We start from the raw sequence: 23,411 nt of genomic DNA, 5'->3' as shown, positions 1-23,411 counted from the left end.
ATTTTAATATGATAAAACAACTCGAGCTACCTTGTAAGTTTGCATACAAACATTCTACCCCCATTTAAATTGAGAGAGAGAGAAACTCCCAAATAATAACATGTACTTACTTTACTATCAGCAACAGTGTTACCTGCCCACAGTCGGTCATGTCGTCTCGTTCTAATTGCAATGAATCACCATTTGATGAGAGCGAGAGCAATACCGGAAATGGATAGTTAACACTGTGGCCGTGTGTACAAGAATAACAGGTTGTGTTTTTCTCCCAACTCCCAAGTTCAATCTAATACAAAAAATGAAAAATTACCAAATTGCTTGTTTCGTAGAGTGCGTAGGTAATTTACGTACTAAAGTTATCTAATTACCTATTAATTAGATAACTTATTACTATCCAGATCCACACCAAAGTGACCCGACCACGAATCGAATATTGCGAAGGTCTGCGCCTCCAAAAATTTACTAAATAGCCACTTGATGGAGTGCGCCGCCATTTCTCTTCAATAATAAAAGGTCTCGAAAAATCCCGGGAACGCTACAAAAACCGGCCAATTTGGACGCGTCGACATAAAGAATAAATGTTTGTAATTACTCTGCCGCTATTCGCGTCTATTTATGTACATTAAGATAAATAATTAAGGCTACACTGCTGCGATAATGGGCCGCTGTTTGCAGGTTTTTGTTAGAGGATCTTTGGATTGTTTAATTTTTTCGTAAAATATTGTTTTTTACTAAGTTTGACCACAATCTCACCTCTAGTCTATGGTCTTAAATTAAAATTTTACCCAGTAAAACCTGTAGGGAGACTCATGATTTAGAGCACAGGTTAGGTGACATTACACAATGATGAAAGGGAATTAACCTCCTATACATACTTATCTAGAGTTACTACCTTTACCTACCTAGCTTAGTTACCTATTCTTTGGTGTAGTTTAAAAGTTAGTTTTCTAAGAAAAGGATCATTTATTATTAATGAACTTTACCGAGTTTTTTTCCTAGCTCTATGTGATATCCACAGATCACAGAAACTAATGTGACAAGGGGGCGGGGCCGGTGTCGCAGCAATATGCTCAAAAACACCTGCTGCAGACGTCATAATGTAAACAGTTTACATTGCTTGCGTAGTACTACAGATTATTCAAATTTTTAGTACTGATACCGCAGTGGATAATGAGCACATGTTTTGATTACTTTGTGTGTGTGAATTTCATGCGACACTGAGTTTCGAACTCAGCGCATTAGTTGGCATCTCTCTATATCTCTATGGTGATAACGAACTTTTAGTTTTTACCAAAATTTACTTTGTGACCCGAGCATTTTTCGCTAATAGTATAATACTTTTGGATTATATCTGTCAACGTGAAATTGTGAACTCTGTCAGTTTATAATATAACGCGTTAGATTGTAAACTAACAGTGGGTTAGGTTAGGTTAGATTGTAATTTAACTACCTACGTCAGATTATAATCTGACGGAATTCACAATTTTACGGTGACATAATTATCCATCTTTACAAACTTCACAATAATTATTATGGATTCCTGACACTATCAGTTCACCAAAACCATCGTGACCAATATTACCCTTGTACATCAAAAATTGTCTCCTTGCCCTAAAAATTACGATTTCTCAAATTCCGACCTGACTTTTTCGTTTAATTTGGCCAAGGAATAAATTTTCATTAAGAACCGACTGATACCGGATAATTAATGGGGATAATTACCCCGACCCACCCTCGGGAGATAAGGCGAAAAAAGGCGGGGAGAGTGGGCTAGGTTTTAAAAATTGGTTCTATACAAATTTATTGGAGATTAGATTAGTGCTAATACTTAGAATAGGGTCGGTCCTAAGCTTCGAATAGTAAATCTTCTTAATTTTTCTGAGTTATTTCGTTGCGGATAAAGACGGTTCTCTCAGTACGAACTCAAGTTTCTCTCAGTACTACCTAACTCAAGTTTCATTACATAGAGGAGCAGTGGTACAGTTGACACCAAAGAATTATAAATCTAGCAATTTAAATAATGATAACACCTATACGAAGATACTTTGGATCTTCATTGTAACACTTGGCAACACTTGGTCGCAAAATAGCTTCCTTCGGGGCACATAGAAGATGAAGAGGTATTTTTACAGATGATATAATTGGAACCAGAAATTTTGCAACTAAAGTATGTTAACATCTCTTTAGATCTCAATTCTTAACTTTCTAATACTGTGCGTTGTTGCCAGATTGTTAAGCTTGACTTTTTCGTGATGATTAAAGCCAGGGACAAACATGATACAACGCTACAATATGCTACGTGATGTTACACAAAGCTACGAACGTAGCGGCGCGACATCATACTACGACGCTACGAAGCCGACCGATTAATGCTACCTACGTTACGTAACGCTACGTGGCGCGACACTACGCTACGATGCTACGAAGCCGACCGACTAATGCTACCTACGACACGTAGACTGAAGAAAAAGCAGTATAAATATTTTAGTAATTTTTGGACAACCATCATGGGTTTTTCATTTGTTGAAAGGAACCCTAAAAGTCTATTTTCTCATTGCAACTCTAAGTTAAGTGGCTTAGCGTCATCCTACAGTTCTTATTTATGGTAGATGGCATTAGAATTCCGACGCAACGGTCTTTTATGAAGATAAGTAGGTACCTTTATTTTCTTTGGTTTTGGAATAATTAATTGGTTAAATTGTATCGTTGCGTTGCAACTTTCGTACCAAAAATATTTATGCTACGTAAACCAATAGACTATGAAATCTAGTTGAAAGAGGTTAGAATTTCCTAGATCTTGTGATATAATAGATATTTGCTTGTCACATGGTAAATACAGACAGTAAACATTATCGTAGGTTTTGGCTGTTGAAGTTTGAAGTATCTATTTTTTATTTCATTTTACAATATTAATGATTTGATTTCATTTTTATGATCTAAGTGTTACAACCAAGAAGATTAAGATTATTTAGGTTAATTAAGTTAACAATTTCCATTATTATACCTATGTGGCTACCTAATTGTAGACTGAGGCGCTGGATGTAGGCCGCTACTAGCCGGCCTTTGTGGAAATCATTGGGGGAGGCTTATGTTCGGCAGTGGCTGTCCTATGGCTGAAATAATGAATTGCAAACTGCTATAATGTCTCTTTACTTTTACTCCAGAATTCATAGTTGATGGTCACCCTAAATCGCCTAACCAAATCAACGCGAGCAAAGCCAGCAGCAAAGGCTAGCAATATTACAAAAGGAATTGCCTTTGTCTTATTGTGTGAAGGTAGGCTTTAAGAAGTGCCTTGCTGGGAGTCCCTTTGAGGGATAAGATAGGGAACAAGATTACGGAGAAATGCTTCTAGCTGCAAAAAGAATTGCAACTTGCGATGTGTTTATTTCTTTACTGTCGCTAGCGTTCATCGTTTTATACTTCATTTAAAACTAGCTTTTTCCCGCGGGTTTGCCCGCGTGAAATTAAATTCGTCACTGATCAGTCAGTATTTATAAATTATAGTCTATACCTATATTATTCTGATGTATAAGCAATAATACCGTAAAGTTTCATCTAAATTCGTTCATTAGTTTTTGCGTGAAAGAGTAACAAACATTTATCCAAAAGACAAAAACAAGTCCTACTGATTAAGTATTATGAATGCGAAAGTTTGTGTGATGTATGGATAATCATACATTATTATTATGTTTGTTACTCTTTCGCAAAAAGTACTGAACGGATTTTGATGAAACTTTACAGATTTTTTATAACTCAGAATAATAATTATAGGCTATAATTTATGACGATCTGAATTCAAACTGAATTCCACGCGGGTGAAGCCGAGGGCCTAATAATGTGCTTAGTGCTGTATTGTTGGTTGATGGTGAATTATGGTTTATTAAACTACCGTTTCTTTAGGTACCCTAAAATGACTTATCGGCTAGTGGTGAGAAAAAGTGGCGGGTAAAACTCAATCACGTTTGTTCACCTCTTGTTTACTACAAGGCTACTGTAGACGTAAACTAAGTGAGAAATAACATGAAAAATTGAGGGAATAATAAATTATTTTAACATTGTAATTAGAGAGGAAAAATAGAGTAAAGACGTTAACCTTCGATCTTAATTTAATCAACAAAATTAGTCCTAAAGTGATTGTAACATTATCAAATTTCATCTCGTTGAGAAGAATGTTAATAAAGAACATTTTCGCTTGATGAATTGATGGGATAATACAAGGTGAAGTATATTACGAAAGTTATTACAATACTAGTGATGGGCTGACTTAATCGAATATTTTTGGAATCGACTTAAAAAATCCAAAATAATAAATCGATTCATTTTCATATTTGAATTGACATGTCAGCAATAATGATCATTAATATTTCATAAATTAAAAAACTGAGTGTTTTTTAAAACTTTGGGGCATATTACAAAAAGGCATTGAACACTTGTTTAAATTGACATTTAGTATAAAAATGACATTTCAAACACGTGATTAACGTCTGTTTAAGTTTTTGTAATAACAACTTTGTGTTTGTGTTTAAAGAAACGGGAGAGAATGAATTTGGCTAGATTTTTTAGGTAGGTTTAGATACCTGATAGTTATAAAAATGAAATTCTATTTTTTAATAGAATAGCAGTAGTAAGCAAACAGCTAGTTTAACTTCGAGTGGGAATCGAATCGTAATCGATTCATTACGATCTCGAATTCGGAGTACAAACCAACGTGTCCCATCACTACCTATAAATTCCCGGGGCCGCTCGTGTTCCTCAATTTTTAATACGACTTGATGGTCCGTAACTCAGTATTAACGTGACTACGTTATTTTTCACAGCGATTATTGTAATTGTATGCAAATACCTCCCAATAGTGAGGTTATAAATCTTTTTGTATGGAATTATGGAGGAAAATGAAATTGTGTTAGTGTATTAATATTAGGCTTAAGACTTTAGGTTATAAATCTTTTTGAAGTCTTATTTCCATTGTTTTAACGTATATTTTCGATTAATCTTTTTTATTGAAAGAAGTGGAATTTTTTGTGGTAAGAATTTGCTTACAAAATTGTTACCCATCATTTGTTAAGATAAAATATTGCATGAAAGTAACATCACAGATTTTTCACTTCTTTATGTTTTTCTTAGGCATGATAATTAATGGGTGTGCACGCACAAAAGTAGATACTTTTTATTTTTTCAAAAAATCAAAAATGTCATCTATGGTTGACTATTTCCTAGATAACTAAATTGGTTGCATTACTAAAAATAAATGACTTGAAAAAATCGAACTGCCTAAGGCGGGAATCGTGGGTTCAATTCCCGCCTTAGGCAGTTCGATTTTTTCAAGTTATTTATAATTTTCAAATTAGTTTGAGATGCGACTCTTAACGCTAAAAATTAAATAACTATACAAATAAATGACCTGTATAATTCGTTACATGTAGTCGATGAAGTATATGATATCGTGCCCTGCGTGCCCAAACAACTGCACGGAAGAAGATTTATTTAATGCTACTGACAACGCCACTCTTGTGTGTGAGTTTTGGGCTGACACTGTATAGGTTTGTTGTCGACACGACAAGAAAAAAAAGAAGACCCTGTATTCGTATACCACACAAAACTCAAACGTATCTACGTTTTTGCAGCCTCCAATGGTTCATAATTCTTGGACTTACCTTTAACATCCAGCGCGATTTTCTTCACGATGGGCTCGTCGAGCGCCGCGGAGGACACCACACACTTGAGCTCGCCTCCCAGCTCCGCTCGCGTTATGGTCAGTGACGCGATGCGCTGCACCGTGGTCGAGTTGGTCTTCTCTTGGGCTGTAACAAGAATAAGTTATTAGCTTTGATTTAAGGTAATGTGCAGGAGAACTAAAGTGACTGACATAGCCCGCAGAATCGCTAAAATAAAGTGGCCTCCCCCAATGATTTTTCCACAAAGGCCGGTTGGTGGCGGCCTGCATCCAGCGCCTTCCTGCTACTTTTATGAGTCCGTCGGTCCACCTTGAGGGTGATCGTCCTACGCTGTGCTTTCCGGTATGTGGCCTTATGAACCTTGCTGCCCCATCGGCCGTCAGTTCTAATAAACAATAGGTTGTATAACAATACTTTAACACATATTTCAAGAAACGAATCAAATGTTTAAATTGCTTTCAAATAAAACAGTAAAAAAATATTTAATTATGACGCTTCACTTTCTAGTCATGAAGTACCTACTTTAACAGTTCCTAATATAAATTATACATCAATTTTGTACGCATTCCATACGTAAGTCTTTCGTCATCTACCAAACACACACGCACTGCCTATCCTTGAAAAGCTGTATCCCCTAGAATTCTCCATAAATCTTGCCACAACTTGTCCAATGTCCAGTCCAATTTAATTTCTCACCACTTTCCAGGCGTATATTTTTTCAGTTGGCCGTTTTTCGATGGCCAGTATAAACTTTTTGCGTCAGTGAAAAGTAAAAAAAAATCGCAGTGTGTCTTTTTTAGAGGCGCGGGAAGTAACGTACGAAAATAAATGTCGTGGCTGAACTGATAGGGTGCATTGTTTATGTTTTTTGAGAAATGCAACACACAACAGGTATTATACAGGATGTTAGGTAAATGGGTATATGAGCCGATATGACACTAGCCCATGTTAACATGGTTATATAAATGGTATGGTGAAGTCAGAAAATTGATATCTTCATTTTCAACCGACTTCAAAAAAAAAGGAGGAGGTTCTCAATTCGACCCGTATGTTTTTTTTTTTTTTTTTTTTTTTCTATGTTTGTTACGCGATAACTCCGCCAATTATGAACCGATTTGAACAAATCTTTTTTCGGCGTATAGGTAATACCTCAAGGGTGGTCCCATTTAAATTTAATAATAAAAAAAACAACCCCCAAGGGTGGAAAATTGGGGATGAACTTTTTTATACGCAATATCTCCGCCGATTATAAACCAATTTGAACGATTATTTTTTTGTTGAATAGGTATTATCAAAAGGGTGGTTTCATGCGAATTTGAAGAAAATATTTCACCCCCAAGGGTGGAAAATTGGGGATGAACTTTTTTATACGCAATATCTCCGCCGATTATGAACCAATTTTTTTTGGTCTCAGTGTACTGCCTACCTTCAGTGGTAACATCAAGGTAATATGTAATTAGTTAACTAAAAAGCAAGAAATAAGTAAAATTTTATAAAAAAAAATAAAACCGACTCCAAAAAACCTACACTAAAACGTAGAAAAATAATTACTAATTACCTACTTATTTATTAGGACGAATTATTAATATTTATGTAGGTATACCATGATTGATACTTTTGGAGTCGGTGCAGGCAAACTTTACATGTTTCATAATTTTGGCCTATAAACCCTATAGGATAGGTTATACGCTATACGTGTACGTTGATAAAAAAGCTTATTCCTTATCAAGCAGAGTATCAACAGTTACTTTTATTTGAGAACTAGCGGCCGCCCGCGACTTCGTACGCGTGGATCCCGTTTTACCCCCTTCATCTATCTTACGCGGTTTAGATTTTTTCATACAAATGTTTTTTTCCGCTAACTCCCGTTCCCGTGGGAATTTTGCAATATCCTGTTGTAACTAAGCTTTACGTTTACTAAGGTAACTGCATGCCAAATTTCAAACGTCTAACTTAAGCGGTTTAGATTTTTCATACAAAAGGATTTTCCCGCTAATTCCCGTTCCCGTGGGAATTCCTAAGTATACTATAACCTGCCCAGGAGTATGAAGAATAATTGTACCAAGTTTCGTTAAAATCCGTCAAGTAGTTTTTGTTTCTATAAGGAACATACAGACAGACAGACAGACAGACGGACAGACAGACAGACAGACAAAAATTTTACTGATTGCATTTTTGGCATCAGTATCGATTACTAATCACCCCCTGATAGTTATTTTGAAAATATATTTCATGTACATAATTGACCTTGTAGCGTTGCAGTTTTGGCTGTTTTTCACAAATTGATTTTCTTTCTCGATATTCTGATTTTGGATACCACTAGCGACATCTATTGGCGTGATTCAGAACTAATTTGCAATAGATGGCGCTTTTTGCTCAGTTAATTGAAATATATTTTGATGAAACATTTCCCAGGGTTTTTATTTTGATTATTCTATTTTTTAATAGAATATTTTCAGTGTTCAGGAGATTGTTTTCATCATGGTTTTTATTAGTATTTGCTTTTTTTAATGGGCGGCGAAACGGAACGTCTCGCGACATCTCTATGAATCGCGGCTGTCAGTTGAGCTGTCAAATCACTTTGGAATTTTGGTCGATCTTGCGCAACCGCAATTTTATTGTTTTCTGGGATGTAGTTCCCTGTGTTTCAAATCGTGGAATGCAGAATGCATCCACGATAATTTCTTAATATAATTAAAAATATTCACACATGAGGTAAGTTCCCGTCGGAGAATTTATTTATTTTTCGTGATTGATAATTTTCGTATTCCAGTACGTGGTATTTCAATGTGATCGTTTCTTTCAGAAATTTCCTAAACGTTATGTTGGACGAGGGCTGGGATGCTGAAAACTGCGAGTGAGGTTTAAATTAGCGAGCAGTTTTCGTGAGTATTTGTTTCCCATTGCGGTTTTTTTCATAACCTAATGCCACGTTCCACTTGTGATTCTGACACTAGTATTTTTCGTTTCAGATGCGGGATTTCAAATTTAGTATTTTACAATTTCATATTTTACGATTTTACATTTCATATTTTAGATATTTCAATATTTCATATTGATTTCTATAATTATTACTCCTTTCTGAACTGCTGATCTCTTCGCATTTCCTCCTTGTCATCAAACCTCTGTCTCTGCAAGAGTTTGAACGCTTACCTGTCAAAGAGATGCAAGAGCTTCACCTGGCACTGCGCACCAGAGGCCGTGGAGGACGCTGCTTGTAACCTAAAAGTGTGCGAGACCCGTTGGACCCCGGAAGAAGAGAGGAACGTTCAGGGTAACGGCTTATAACCGCATGGCTTCCAAGGTACCCACTTTTCCATCCTTCAAGTAGGAGTCTTTCCGACCTGACATCGCGCAGTTATCTTAACTAGTAGAGTCTTTTAATATTTAGGCTGAGTTTTAAGAAATTTGTAGTGGCAATAATATTCACCAAACCGAATCTAATTAACGACCCTGAATCCCTTGAGATTGGCACTATTACAGTAGTTATTATAATATCGTAATTGTTAACTATATACGAGCATACGAGATAAAAATAAATTGTGTCAATTGAGAGGGAGCTGTTTTATTTACATTTTCTAATTTCACACAAGGAACGGTAACTTATATAAATTTCTGCAAGCCGGACAACCTCTTTTTCACGTGCAGACAATTCACCATCTTCTCAGTCTGCACCGGTGGCGGTTCAATTCCAGTCACCAAGCCGCCAGGAAAAAATCCTACCTTGCAGTGGCGCCCATCTTTTGATGTTTATTATTGCCACATTATTTTTTATGAAGTTTATGGGTGGAAAGCCAATAATAGAAGCAACATTGTGTGCTGACTATCCGCTCATACACTTATATTTTATTGTTTAATAATTTTTATTAGGGAATCTCTCATGTGTGTGCTGTTGTTTGTCTTGTTATTTTTTGTTGTTTATTTTATTTGTGATGCCCACATAATTTTTTTTAGGTTGTCAACTTTTTACATATTATTATGTTAACCATTTTATAACAGAGCGTACTACTCTATATGAGGTTAGTTTACATGATGTTAGGTTACATATTTTTTGTGTTGCAACTCTTAATTTGAATATTATGTTGGGACAAGTAAGTAACATTTTTTTTGTTAGGTTGTATTTGTTTTATACCTACACTGCTTTTGGGCTTTATAGCTTATAACTTTTAGTTACTTACTTTAATTATTTTGTTTCTTCATACAAGACAAACACAGTTTAGTTTTAATTTTAGTGTTTATTTATTTGTACTCATATTAAGTAAGTACATAATGTATTTTAAAGTACCTACCCGGATATTTTGTTACATAATGTTAACTGATAACTTCAATATTGTTTATGTACTTAGGTAACAATTTGCTTTTGTGTCACTTTGACATATAACTTTTATTTCATGTTACCTAGTACACATTATTTAGTTTTACATAATGTTAGCACAATATTGTAACTTTTATTTGGAATTAACTAATTTAATTTGGCTTAATTTTGATAACTAAAGGCAGATATTCCTATTAGTTATTTAGGCATTATACTGCAATGTATTATAATGTTTGGCACTTAATGTCATAATGTTATTACTGGCTAGTGAGTTGTTTGTGGGTACACTTGCTAACTTGTTAATATTTATACGGGAATAACTTAATTGATTATTATTTTGGTTTTGATAACAATTAAAAGTTATTAATTCCTGTAAAGTGCCATTCTTTTTGTATAACTTTTGTGTAGTTTAATAATTATTGATAATAATTTTTCATTTAACTTTTGGAAAATATTTTTGCCACATAGTTTTTTTTTCAAAAATAATTTTATTAGGCTACCTTCTTTAAGGAAGTTTTTTTTTTTTAATTATAGTTTTCCCAAGGTTCTCAGTCGTAGGACTTAGGATTTTTTCTTTTCTGGGTAGGTAGGTACTTTACTTTGGTAACTAACTTGAGTTTAGTTTTTAGTTTTTTTTGGACACAATCGTATTGTGTATTGTTTTTCTGTTGGGAATTTAAATAGATCCTTTTATAGCAAAATTTTTTTTTTGGACACAATCGTATTGTGTAGTTTTTTTGTTGGGAATTTATTAACGGTAGATTCTTTTAGCAAAATTTTTTTTTTTGGACACAATCGAGTTGTCGGGTATCTGCTACAGTTTTGCCTCGGTGCTTTATCTGTAACTTAAAGTTCAGATTTTTTTTTCCAGAGATTTTATCTCTGTGTTTTTGTTTTGTTGTGTTTGAGTGCTATGTATCTCCTATATACATGCCTCGTTTGTTTTGTCTTTTCCAGGGATGACATCATGTGCTTTTATGCACTATTCCCTGTGTTTTGTGTTTTGTTGCGATGACGTCCAATTTATATTGTGGCCAGCGACATTTTTGTTCTGTGGTTTTTAACCCAGACATTTTTTCTAGGGATGACATGTGTTGAAATATACACTTTCCCTAGGGCCCACTGGATGGCTATTCCAGAAAATATGTTAGTAATGGCCGAAATAGCCTTACAACGATACTGGGGACTTCGAGTACCACTGGTTCACAGTTGGGACTCTATGGGGAATTTTGAATGCAGGTGGCAAGCAGTGTAATTTGAAACTGATGCTTACAGGTATGAAAGAGAGGTTTGAAAGATGATTGTATGTTAGTGTTGGGTTTTATTGATGCCCGGACAGCAGAGATTGTTTTAGGTTTGAAGAACATCAGTCCTGGTAGTTGGTTTTCATCTGGTTTGTTTTGCTTAGTGAAAAGTCAGTTTGTTTTTGTTCCTGTTATGTCAGCATACCCTACAACTCGTTGTTTGTTTTCTAGATTTTTTTTTTCAGTTGAAGCTTCTGCTGGAATGTTTTCTTTTTGAGGTCTTTCTGCGTTTAGACACATTTTTTTTCTTTTTCAGTTTGTAGTTCGCTGAGGGCAGCTCAGATTCTTTCTCCGTGCGAATGTCTAGGGGGGAGGGTATTGTAGCGTTGCAGTTTTGGCTGTTTTTCACAAATTGATTTTCTTTCTCGATATTCTGATTTTGGATACCACTAGCGACATCTATTGGCGTGATTCAGAACTAATTTGCAATAGATGGCGCTTTTTGCTCAGTTAATTGAAATATATTTTGATGAAACATTTCCCAGGGTTTTTATTTTGATTATTCTATTTTTTAATAGAATATTTTCAGTGTTCAGGAGATTGTTTTCATCATGGTTTTTATTAGTATTTGCTTTTTTTAATGGGCGGCGAAACGGAACGTCTCGCGACATCTCTATGAATCGCGGCTGTCAGTTGAGCTGTCAAATCACTTTGGAATTTTGGTCGATCTTGCGCAACCGCAATTTTATTGTTTTCTGGGATGTAGTTCCCTGTGTTTCAAATCGTGGAATGCAGAATGCATCCACGATAATTTCTTAATATAATTAAAAATATTCACACATGAGGTAAGTTCCCGTCGGAGAATTTATTTATTTTTCGTGATTGATAATTTTCGTATTCCAGTACGTGGTATTTCAATGTGATCGTTTCTTTCAGAAATTTCCTAAACGTTATGTTGGACGAGGGCTGGGATGCTGAAAACTGCGAGTGAGGTTTAAATTAGCGAGCAGTTTTCGTGAGTATTTGTTTCCCATTGCGGTTTTTTTCATAACCTAATGCCACGTTCCACTTGTGATTCTGACACTAGTATTTTTCGTTTCAGATGCGGGATTTCAAATTTAGTATTTTACAATTTCATATTTTACGATTTTACATTTCATATTTTAGATATTTCAATATTTCATATTGATTTCTATAATTATTACTCCTTTCTGAACTGCTGATCTCTTCGCATTTCCTCCTTGTCATCAAACCTCTGTCTCTGCAAGAGTTTGAACGCTTACCTGTCAAAGAGATGCAAGAGCTTCACCTGGCACTGCGCACCAGAGGCCGTGGAGGACGCTGCTTGTAACCTAAAAGTGTGCGAGACCCGTTGGACCCCGGAAGAAGAGAGGAACGTTCAGGGTAACGGCTTATAACCGCATGGCTTCCAAGGTACCCACTTTTCCATCCTTCAAGTAGGAGTCTTTCCGACCTGACATCGCGCAGTTATCTTAACTAGTAGAGTCTTTTAATATTTAGGCTGAGTTTTAAGAAATTTGTAGTGGCAATAATATTCACCAAACCGAACCTAATTAACGACCCTGAATCCCTTGAGATTGGCACTATTACAGTAGTTATTATAATATCGTAATTGTTAACTATATACGAGCATACGAGATAAAAATAAATTGTGTCAATTGAGAGGGAGCTGTTTTATTTACATTTTCTAATTTCACACAAGGAACGGTAACTTATATAAATTTCTGCAAGCCGGACAACCTCTTTTTCACGTGCAGACAATTCACCATCTTCTCAGTCTGCACCGGTGGCGGTTCAATTCCAGTCACCAAGCCGCCAGGAAAAAATCCTACCTTGCAACCTCTCTACAGATTTATTATAAGTATAGATATTCACAGTTGATTTGTAGTGAATAACTAGATCCATAGACAAAGCTATAGTAAATCTTCAATATCTAGCGCCACGTTATTTCGTCACATTGCTTACTTACGAATGTCTACTCAGAAGTCATCTCACATTTTATTTACCTACAAAAGTATGACACATTCATTCAGATTTTTCCTTTTTCTGAGGTTTTTCTTCACTACTTTGTCGTAAGTCCAGGTACAATAAAGAATACAAATCTAATACCAACAAAGAAAGCCTTCAAGGCTAGATAGTGTGAACTGTGAACACGTCTTCGGTCTAGTGATGTGCCGATGCGTTTGGTAATCGATTTTACTTTCAGATAGTAGGTATTCGAGTCAAAAGCACTACATTTTTATCACCGAAAATTTTTTAACAGGTTATGTAGAAATGTGTGAAAAACAAAGTAAAAAAAAAAACTTTTCATATTCATATTCATATTCATTTTATTCACTTCACAATGTACACATATTAAAGACAGATGTTAAAAAAATGTTACATTGCTACCTCCCAGAGGTATATGTGATTTGTAAATTACAGACGTCATCCAGATCTATCTCAAAGATTATTATTGTCGCGATAACTAAAAAATTCATCAAGTGAGTAGAAGCAGTTTGAGATCAAATAATCTTGAAGTTTATTACTAAACGGTCTTAATTTATTTTCCAATTTTATGTGTTTCGGTATTTTATTAAAAATTTTTACTGCTTTTTTTTTCTTAAAGTTATTTTTTTTATTAAATTTTCTTTATTATAAGTGTTACATTATCTTACGTAAATAGTGCTAGCGACGCGCGTGTCCATAAATTACCAATTTTTGGAGGAAATTTTAAGTAACTACATTTAACTTTTTTTTTGCATTAATAGGATCAGTACAATTTTTTTTTCGGTGATAAAATTTTTGTGGTGTAGGTATATACAAAAACTGCATAAGGCAGAAAACTGTCTTATTTACAATATTGTCGTTATAATTAATTGTTGTTTGCTTTCCATAAACATCGAAAAGAAATCAGTCACAGGCATGAATCTATTCAATAAACGAGTACCTAATAGTTTGAATCGATTTTGATCTTTGATTTTAGAGTCTATTAAAGTCGCATTTTGATGCGAACCCAAGACTCAAAACATCTATTTTAATTCGATAATTTTTTAAATCGAGTTATCGATATTCAAATTATCATTCGAGTGAGTGCCACACGACTCATCCGTAGTGTAGGGTAGTCGCGACCCCCGCTCGCGACGATACTTTTTCATTTCCAGTAATAGAGTGGGGTCTTATAGCCTCAGGGTTGCCAGTTAAGAATATGATACCACTAAGAACGTGACACAAAAAAACAAAAGACGTGAATTTATTAAAATGTAAGCCATCGAGTAAAAATGTGGAAAAAGTTCTGGTACACACGTACCTTCCTAAAAATATTGAGTTTCAGAGTTCAGCAATTATTGTAAAATGAAATAATACTTTTTCCAGCAAAATCTTCAACTAATTGAAGGTTTAGATTTAGTTTTTTTATTAATCAATGAAAAAACACAGTACATTATATAATATCGATAGACTATAAAAACCACTAGGGTTTATTCTTAAGACTATCTTGAGCTTACATAAGTACATTAAAATAATACAACAGTGCTTATCTATCATTATCTTTATACACAACTGCATCCATTCATCATTCGTTAAAGTATTTTTTAAAACTTGCAATAATTTGTTTTTATGCAGAACAAGGCAGATTTGACCGTAATCGCACCTGATGTTAAGTGAGATGAAGTCTAGAATGGTACATAATGCCTGCCCTGTAAGCGCCTATTCATTTTCCCCTTGAAAAGGCCTGGATTGTAGTGTTCGGGATCAGGTAGCAGTCAGCAGCAGGCAGCGAATTCCAGTCCCTAGCTGTTCGCATTATGAGAGTTATCGAAACGCTTAGTGCGAGCTGGTGGAATGTCGGCAATGGAAATAATACCTTTTATTACTTTTTTATAACTTTACCCACTCTTTCGGACTTCTTGTATGAAACATTTTTCCCTTAAGTTTTCCTGATTTTCCTTTTTTCCTGTAGCTAGCAACCCTGTCACCCACGCGTTGCGGCACTTTTGTAACGTGTTGTGAAATATAGAGGGGCTATGAACCTATCGCGACACAATATGCCCGATTATGGCCGGTTACGCCATGGATTTCATTCGGTTTGTTCATGGATCTTTTATTTGAACGTTCCGGTTCCTTTTTTAGGGATTTTCATAGCAAATAGGTATATCAAACTAATACTATAAAGGCGAAAATTTGTCAGTGTGTATGTTTGTTACTTATCTTCTTCACGTCTAAACAGCTGGAGTGATTTTAATAAAATTTGATATGGAGTTAGCTGACACCCTGGATTCTACGTTTTACCGCGGGTAACACTGCGGGGCACAGCTAGTAATATTTTAAAGAAAAAATTGTAGGCTCCGAGACTACTACACTGATTAAAATGTATTTTGTAAAAAAATTGAAATATGCGTTTATTTTTTACTAGCGGCCGCCCGCGACTTCGTACGCGTGGATCTCGTTTTACCTCCCCCTTCATCTATCTTACGCGGTTCAGATATTTTCATACAAATGTTTTTTCCCGCTAACTCCCGTTGCCGTGGGAATTTTCCAATATACTGTTGTAACTAAGCTTTAAGTTTACTAAGGTACCTGCATGCCAAATTTCAAGAGTCTATCTTACGCGGTTTAGATTTTTTCATACAAATGTTTTTTCCCACTAACTCCCGTTTCCGTGGGAATTTTGCAATATCCTGTTGTAACTAAGCTTTAAGTTTACTAAGGTACCTGCATGCCAAATTTCAAGAGTCTATCTTACGTGGTTTAGATTTTTTCATACAAATGTTTTTTCCCATTAACTCTCGTTCCCGTGGGAATTTTGCAATATCCTGTTGTAACTAAGCTTTAAGTTTACTAAGGTACCTGCATGCCAAATTTCAAGCGTCTAACTTAAGCGGTTTAGATTTTTCATACAAAAGGATTTTCCCGCTAATTCCCGGTCCCGTGGGAATTCCTAAGTATCCTATAACCTGCCCAGGAAAGAATAATTGTACCAAGTTTCGTTAAAATCCGTCTAGTAGTTTTTGTTTCTATAAGGAACAGACAGACAGACAAACATTTTACTGATTGCATTTTTGGCATCAGTATCGATCACTAATCACCCCCTGATAGTTATTTTGAAAATATATTTCATGTACGGAATTGACCTCTCTACAGATTTATTATAAGTATAGAAGAAGATAGTCTGCCTCAACGTAATGGTAGTTACACTAAGCACTCTACTTACTTGCAAAACAACATTGCTTACTCTACATCTGTCCAGAACATTTTCAATTCCGATTGAAAATACGTACAATTAATTAAAACGATTCCCAAACGGTTAAACCCGTACGGTAACTTGCGGGACAAATAATAACGTTACAGGCCAACTAAAGGGACGAAACTTTAATTACGTGTAAGGGCTCGTTTCCATGGCAATCCAGTGATGCAGGATCCCTAAAACTGGACTGTCCTGTGAACAAGAGCTACCTTTTTAGGGTTCCGTAGTCCTGACAAGGAACCCTTATTTGTTTACTGTATTTTGACGTTCAAAAGTGCCACTAATGGTCTAAGTTGAATATTTTTTTAAATAATGTGCGTTTGGTTTTTACGGACGCGCAAAAACCAGTTCCTGCTAAACACGGGATGTAGCTAAGGGTTTAGACTTCAGGAGAATATACAGGACGATTTTGTTATCAGTTTCCAAATTTTCAAGAGCGACTTAGAATCAATAACTTGATCGATCTACGTAAAGAAATCTTTTTTTTTTTTCACATTTCATTAAAATTAATTATGCGAGCGAGCGGTTACAAAATTGGCACACGTGGATAATTTGCTTCGTTCATTCTTTTAAGAAAAATACGTACACAAAGTTAACTGCAAAGCTTAATAAACATAATAGATATGGGCAAATTAGATATTCAATAAATTTTTTCGCGAAAAATACCACGATTAAAAATAATTAAGATAAAGTTTGTATTGTTAAATTGTTCTATAGAGCTTATGAAAAAAAAAAATTGGATACTGACTGATTGCAATGTCACCCTGTATATCAGCTAGTACTGAGAAGAAGTGTCGTAAGAAACTCAGTTTCCCGCATTCAATAAATGTAAAAATTTACTAATTTAAAAATATGAATATAACATCAAAGCATTCTGATTCGGATTCATAATGACAACGTGTTGGCAGCGTCCTGTATCACATTATAACCGTAATGTATTCCAAACAAGGCTGATATTAATATCAACGTGTACATTATTGTAAAGGTGGGTCCTCACCTCTAGTTAATACACATATTTCTTATTACCTTCAATGCTTCATTTCTTTCATTGGGCCTTTACAAGGCGAGAATGAATAGGCACTTCCATGACAGATATGTACCATCCTAGACTGCATCTTACTTAACACCAGGTACGATTGCGGTCAAATACCTGCCTTGTACAGGTACTGCATAAAAAAACTTTCTGAAATAAGTTTATGAAATTTAATCATCATCATTTGTGTCATCATCACTTAATGTCCACTGCTTCTTCTATCGTGTGTGTGCAAAAAATAGTAGCTGCGTCATAACTACTTTCGGTTTCGTCAGGCCTGGCTCACTCCGCGCGGTACATCCGATAATTACCTACAGCGAAGCGCCCCGCCGGCGGGTATTATATCAGTCGAGTGTCACGCGCGCGCCCGTCAGGACGCTGGCGTGCGTTGTAGTACCTAATTCTATAATCGAAGTATTATTTAAAAATGGACATAAAGAGAAAGAAATATTGTGCGGCGTTCGGGTGTTTAAATTCGAAAATAAATCTACCGGATTTATCTTTTTTTTCGCTTCTCAAAGATGCTGAAACTTTCAGCCTGAAAGGTATGTTGGCCATGTAGGTAATCAATAATTCTTAGGATAGTATAGGAACCTAACCTACCATGACTACTGCTCAGAATGCGTTCGTTCGTTTCAGCCAAATGACGTCCACTACTGGACAAAGGCCTCTCCCAAGGTTTTCCATAATGAATGCGTACTTACCTACATACGTACCTTATTACAAATAAGTAGATTAATTATTTTTTCACTAGACAGCAACCCTAACAGCGTAAGAAGAGTTCAGAGGCACGCGATAGAAAGAGACAAAACTTGTAGGTGAATAAAATTGTAGGTACGTAGTGCTGTGCGAGCTGAATTCCACTGTATCGCGTCGTAGCAAGACTCGCATTTATTTAAATCGTCTTGCGGAGTAATCCTTCTGTACCTGTACTATTACTTATTCTGTGGTTTCGTGTTAAATTCGATAAGTTCATTCATTATACGACTTTAGATTATTGTAAACTAAATAATAGGCAACGGGACTATTCCCACCTCTCGTTCCCACCGCTGCAACTCCTGTGTAGCCAGGATCTACAGCTTGACCGCCAATAAAAACCCAACCGGTGAAGGTCAAGTTTAGTTTACTAAATATAGGCATCTGACATGGCTTAACGTACCAAAAGTATTAAAAGCATTAGAACAATTACATTAATTTAAGTTTACGTAACTTCAAAATTAATAAAACTGACTTACATTGACTCTGAATTTTCAATTACCCTTTGTAAATCCTCAAAACCTTGGCTTGAAAAGTAGTATTTGAATTTACTTAGACTATTACTTTGTTGAATTGTTTGATCAGATAATTTAATAGCATGGACATTAATTTGTTATTAGGTATAACGTGTTTTAGTAATTTATAACCATAACGTTGTTGTGCAATGAATAAGCAATCGCCGTCACTGGGGACCCACCCCACCACAAACTTTATAGCGGTCAGAGTCCTAAAAGTTTGCATACGTTCCAATGATTGCGTTTTCATAATAATTAACTGTCATATTACAATGTTTTATCATCGTTAAATAATCGTTGTTTTATTTATTCTGTCGTGAAGTTTGTTTGAATTTTGGGAGTTAAATGATTAAATATTGGGTTTGCTTTGGTAATTAACCGGGACAAAATGTAGGATCGTTACTCAAAACACACAATGGAACTATGTGCAAGCGAAACTGGGTCGCCATAACAATAGTTGTATTGTAACTAAACTTATGTAGATGATGTTGTTCGAACATTTGAATAGTTTGGATAAATAATAATATAATAATAATAAGCCCCGCAGGGCAGCTTTGTGGCGAGCTGTTGGTGAGTAGCGACACCACGGGGCCAGTTGTTAATCCGAGTGCTCACGAGAGTCGGTCAAGACCCTCGTCTTCGGCTTGCCGAAGTGGAATCCGAGAGGGTCTGCAGGACTTTCACCTCTGGCTTGCCTTAACCGGCCGGCCAGAGTGGAGTCGCTAGAGCTATATGCTCCAGGGGTGGAAGTGTTAAAGGGCATAACGCCGCGAGTAACTTCGGAGAAAGCGCAGCACACCTCTCTACACCCCTGAGCTGGCAGACGCCAATGTTGCCCCTCAGTCCGGTCTATACGACCCATGACGCCACGGGGGGCCCATTTAGTCGCTGGCTAGTCACCGCCTGCCATTTTTTCAGTCCGAGACTATGAACCAGGCAGGTGATCCGTAGTCTCCATCCATAGCCCAGTAACCAGTCCATCCATCCTTCATCCATAACCCTAGTCCATTCTCCAATAACTGCAATAGCTCCTGTGCACAGGCTGGGGATGGTCTCTGGCTACATCCCATGATATGGTCAGAGACTAGATCCAGCATGTGCACCACTTTCACTTTTGTCGATTATTTTGCGCTTAAAACGGCCTCTACGTGTTGGATCTGTATCCCCACGCAAGCCTTATAAAGGACCGGGCCACTTTTGACCCGTGAGCTCCAAAGCGTACAAACATAATAATAATAAATCTTTGGACAATTTTACACAGCGCCAATAAAATAGACAATGCATTCCTGAAATCTTAATCAGTTGATTTGCTAATTAATTTACCTGCATTAATGAAATTACGGTTATTATTTTGTAAAATAAGTAACTTCAAATTCATTTATATTTTGACTAGCTTTCCGCCCGCGGCTTCGCCCGCGTGTAATTTTGTCTGTCATAGAAAAACTTTATCGCGCGCGTCCCTGTTTTAAAAAACCGGGATAAAAAGTATCCTATGTCGTTTCCCGGGACTCAAGTTATCTCTATGCCAAATTTCATCAAAATCGCTTTAGTGGTTTAGGCACATAGGTACAGACAGAAAGACAGACAGGAAAGGCGATATGGTGTTGATCCCTTTCCGAGTTGATAAAAAAATACATAAAAATAAATCTAAAAACTCAATGATTTACTGAAAGAATCAAATGGTTAAAATATCATGTTGCAAGGGTTGCCCTACAAAACACGTTTACAATAATATTTCCCATAAATGGTCCCAAAACTGTTACGCTTTGACTTGTAACCCTGGGCTAAAGGACTGTGTAAAACAAGGGTTTATTAACTCCGTTTTAGGTAAAACACCAACTCTGTAGGGTCTGAAATGGCACAAGGGCACATGCTTACAAGTTTACGCAGAATTTACTTATGTTCAATGTTCTGTATTTCAATAATTCTATTAATAGTTTGGTCTGTTCCATTTTAGTTCATCATACCTAATTACTGAGGTTGTAATCGTGCTTTCAGGCTTCAAGTTTGATTATTTGAAAATGTAACTTTCTATTTATCAATAACTAGCAGCCGCCCGCGACTTCGTACACGTGGATCCCGTTTTACGCCCTAAGGGGTGAAGTTTCGTAAAATCCTTATTTAGCGGATGCCTACGTCATAACATCTACCTGCATGCCAAATTTCAGCCCAATCCGTCCAGTGGTTTGGGCTGTGCGTTGATAGATCACTATGTCAGTCAGTCAGTCAGTCACCTTTGAGTTATATAATTTAGATTGTGACTTGTTGATATTCAAAAAAGTATCAGCTATTTAACAGAATACTTTCAAAATAATGTAAATTTTGTCTAAGTTTGCCAAAACTTAGCAATTTAGTGACATAAGCAGTCAATCGAAATCGCTTCATAAATAGAGGTTGTTCAATTACCTAAGTAAAATCACATAGCAAAATATCATTAGTACTTAATCGTCTAAAGCTTTAATTTTACAGCTTTCAAAAGATACTTAAAACCTTTTGTGTCCAAACAAATTCAAGCGGTCAACAATTCCACACATCCCATTCACTCACTGGCTGAAATGTAAACAAACTGAAATAAATCCGAAGCTTTTCACCGAAAGGTTCATTCGAACTAAACCAACCACAAAATGTAAGTGATCAAAAATAATCTCCGAGTCCTGATTTGATTCCCTCGGGATTTATTTTGAATCCTACCCTCTGAGGGTCACTTCACTAACGGGTCCTCTTTCACACATTAGATAAATGAGGGGATGGATAAGGATTTGTCTATACGGACGACGGATTGGTGAATCAGAATGGACACACTTATTTCCTACAAACAACTGTCATTAAGGGCTTGTTTTACGGAGATATCCCGTTTAGTAGTACACGTGTTTTAATATTAACGTTCACACGAACATCCCGTTTGCAGTATCCCGCAAAAAAACGATCCGATCGAATTTGTGATTCCAATTTCAAACATAACTTATTTACGAGTAGGTTTGTGTATTCATAATAAGTTAGGATCGAGCCTTAAGTAGTTGGTCAAAGAAATTATCAATTTTCTAAATACAAAATCAATTAACAACTACCTACGACCAAGAGCAAAAAAATAGGTAATTAACGTTAAGGCCTTAAAGGAGTAAAAATAAGAATAATTGTACATAATTGTCAGGATTCATAATTGTTTTATTTAATTATTTAGTGTACCATATTTGTAGGATACAATATGATACATTGAAATACAGTGACAGTGAAATATACTAACACTTTGTGAAGTTGTAGTAAGGCATCTCAATTTAGGAGTATTTATAAAGAGCACAGAGTCAGTAAATCAATAATTATTCAATTTTTCAATAGATATAAAAGATCACATCTTTACACAACACCAAAACTACATTTCGCAAACTTGTAGCATACTTTCTCCATAAGTCTGATATCGATCAAATTAACAGAAATAAATAAAATGTGTGCAGACCTTCCTACTATCTGATCCACGTAAGGACAGAGGATGGCCGGTCCCTTGACTTTGATACAAGATATCGACAAGTAGGTCGGACACCATCGGGCCAGAATTCTAAGTGTATTACTCTGTTTCTGAGGCGGAATGATAAGATATCAGTGTGCCGCTTGGGCTTACGTTTGTCCGGAGATCTTGTTTGCATTCATATTGTTTCGTTTTTCCTAGTTGGTTGTAGAGGGGGATAGTATTTATATGATTTGGCATTATACTATGCGTTTGTAGCAATTGTATAATTTAGGTATTTTATTCAGTACCTAGAAAATATAAGTGCCAAGTCTTGGTCCAAGTTTAATAAAGATTTTTTATAGAGTAGATGCGTGAGATTTTTAATAGAGTAGAGAGCTGATGCGTCGAGGCAATGTTCAATCACACCATGTTTATAGATGATAAAAAATAATTACTATGTTCTGAAAACATTTTGTAGATGGTCTTGCAAAATGTCAGCACTAAAGGTCAACATGAGAAAAATATACGTTTTAGAAATGTTTTGTTTATGTTAGAATAAAATAAATAAGGCCATTCAAAAAATTGGTAAAAAACAAAACGGTTTGTAAGCTACAAAAAATAAAATCTCCTTTTGCGATATTCGCCGAAAAAAGTTGGCAGGGTTTGATATATTATGTTATTCATGTTTATGTAATGTTATTGTATGTTTTCATTGCTTTGGCATTCGGTTTCAGGGTTGGATAGCCACGACCTTTTTCTAAATGTCCTTTCGATCCATCACATCAATATTCCTTTGTTTTGTTTTATCTTTATTTTTCTTGTCACATATTTTACCATGGCAATATTTCCTATGGGTTGCCCGATACCAAATATATTTCTTCTTCGATGTGATCGGATTCTGGTATTGCATTCTGATGTCTGAATCAGCTTTTTGTTAGATATCATTTGATTTAATCAAATTCATAGAGAGAAATTTGCGGGAGTTTTCTTAAAGCGTTTTTCGTAAGCGTTAAGGAAATCCAAAGCAATGAAGTGAAAATTTGCTGCCATATGTTACCTTGAGAGGAATCCAGCTTTCATGTATTATGTATGAATGCTTCTGTTGCTGAAAAATGTGAATGAATTGTTGTTTCGACCGTTCTGTTCTTTGGAAATCTCAGATTTATTGTGTAAATATGTTAAC

General features: G+C 35.8%; 1 protein-coding gene across 4 annotated transcripts in view; it reads right to left on the bottom strand.

Annotated features, from left to right (window-relative positions):
- LOC135084408 (hemicentin-1) overlaps positions 1 to 23,411 on the bottom strand; it is a 609,550-nt gene that overhangs the window by 57,242 nt on the left and 528,897 nt on the right. For all 4 annotated transcript variants that reach the window (XM_063979183.1, XM_063979184.1, XM_063979186.1 and 1 more), the window contains exon 6: positions 5,655 to 5,801. In XM_063979183.1, coding sequence (XP_063835253.1) covers positions 5,655 to 5,801 — 147 coding nt within the window. The remainder of the gene's footprint in view (positions 1 to 5,654; positions 5,802 to 23,411) is intronic.

Source organism: Ostrinia nubilalis, chromosome 26 (assembly GCF_963855985.1).
Source record: "Ostrinia nubilalis chromosome 26, ilOstNubi1.1, whole genome shotgun sequence".
Taxonomy (NCBI): Eukaryota; Metazoa; Arthropoda; class Insecta; order Lepidoptera; family Crambidae; genus Ostrinia; species Ostrinia nubilalis.
Note: the sequence above shows the minus strand (reverse complement) of the source record. Positions and strands in the feature narration are given on the sequence as shown.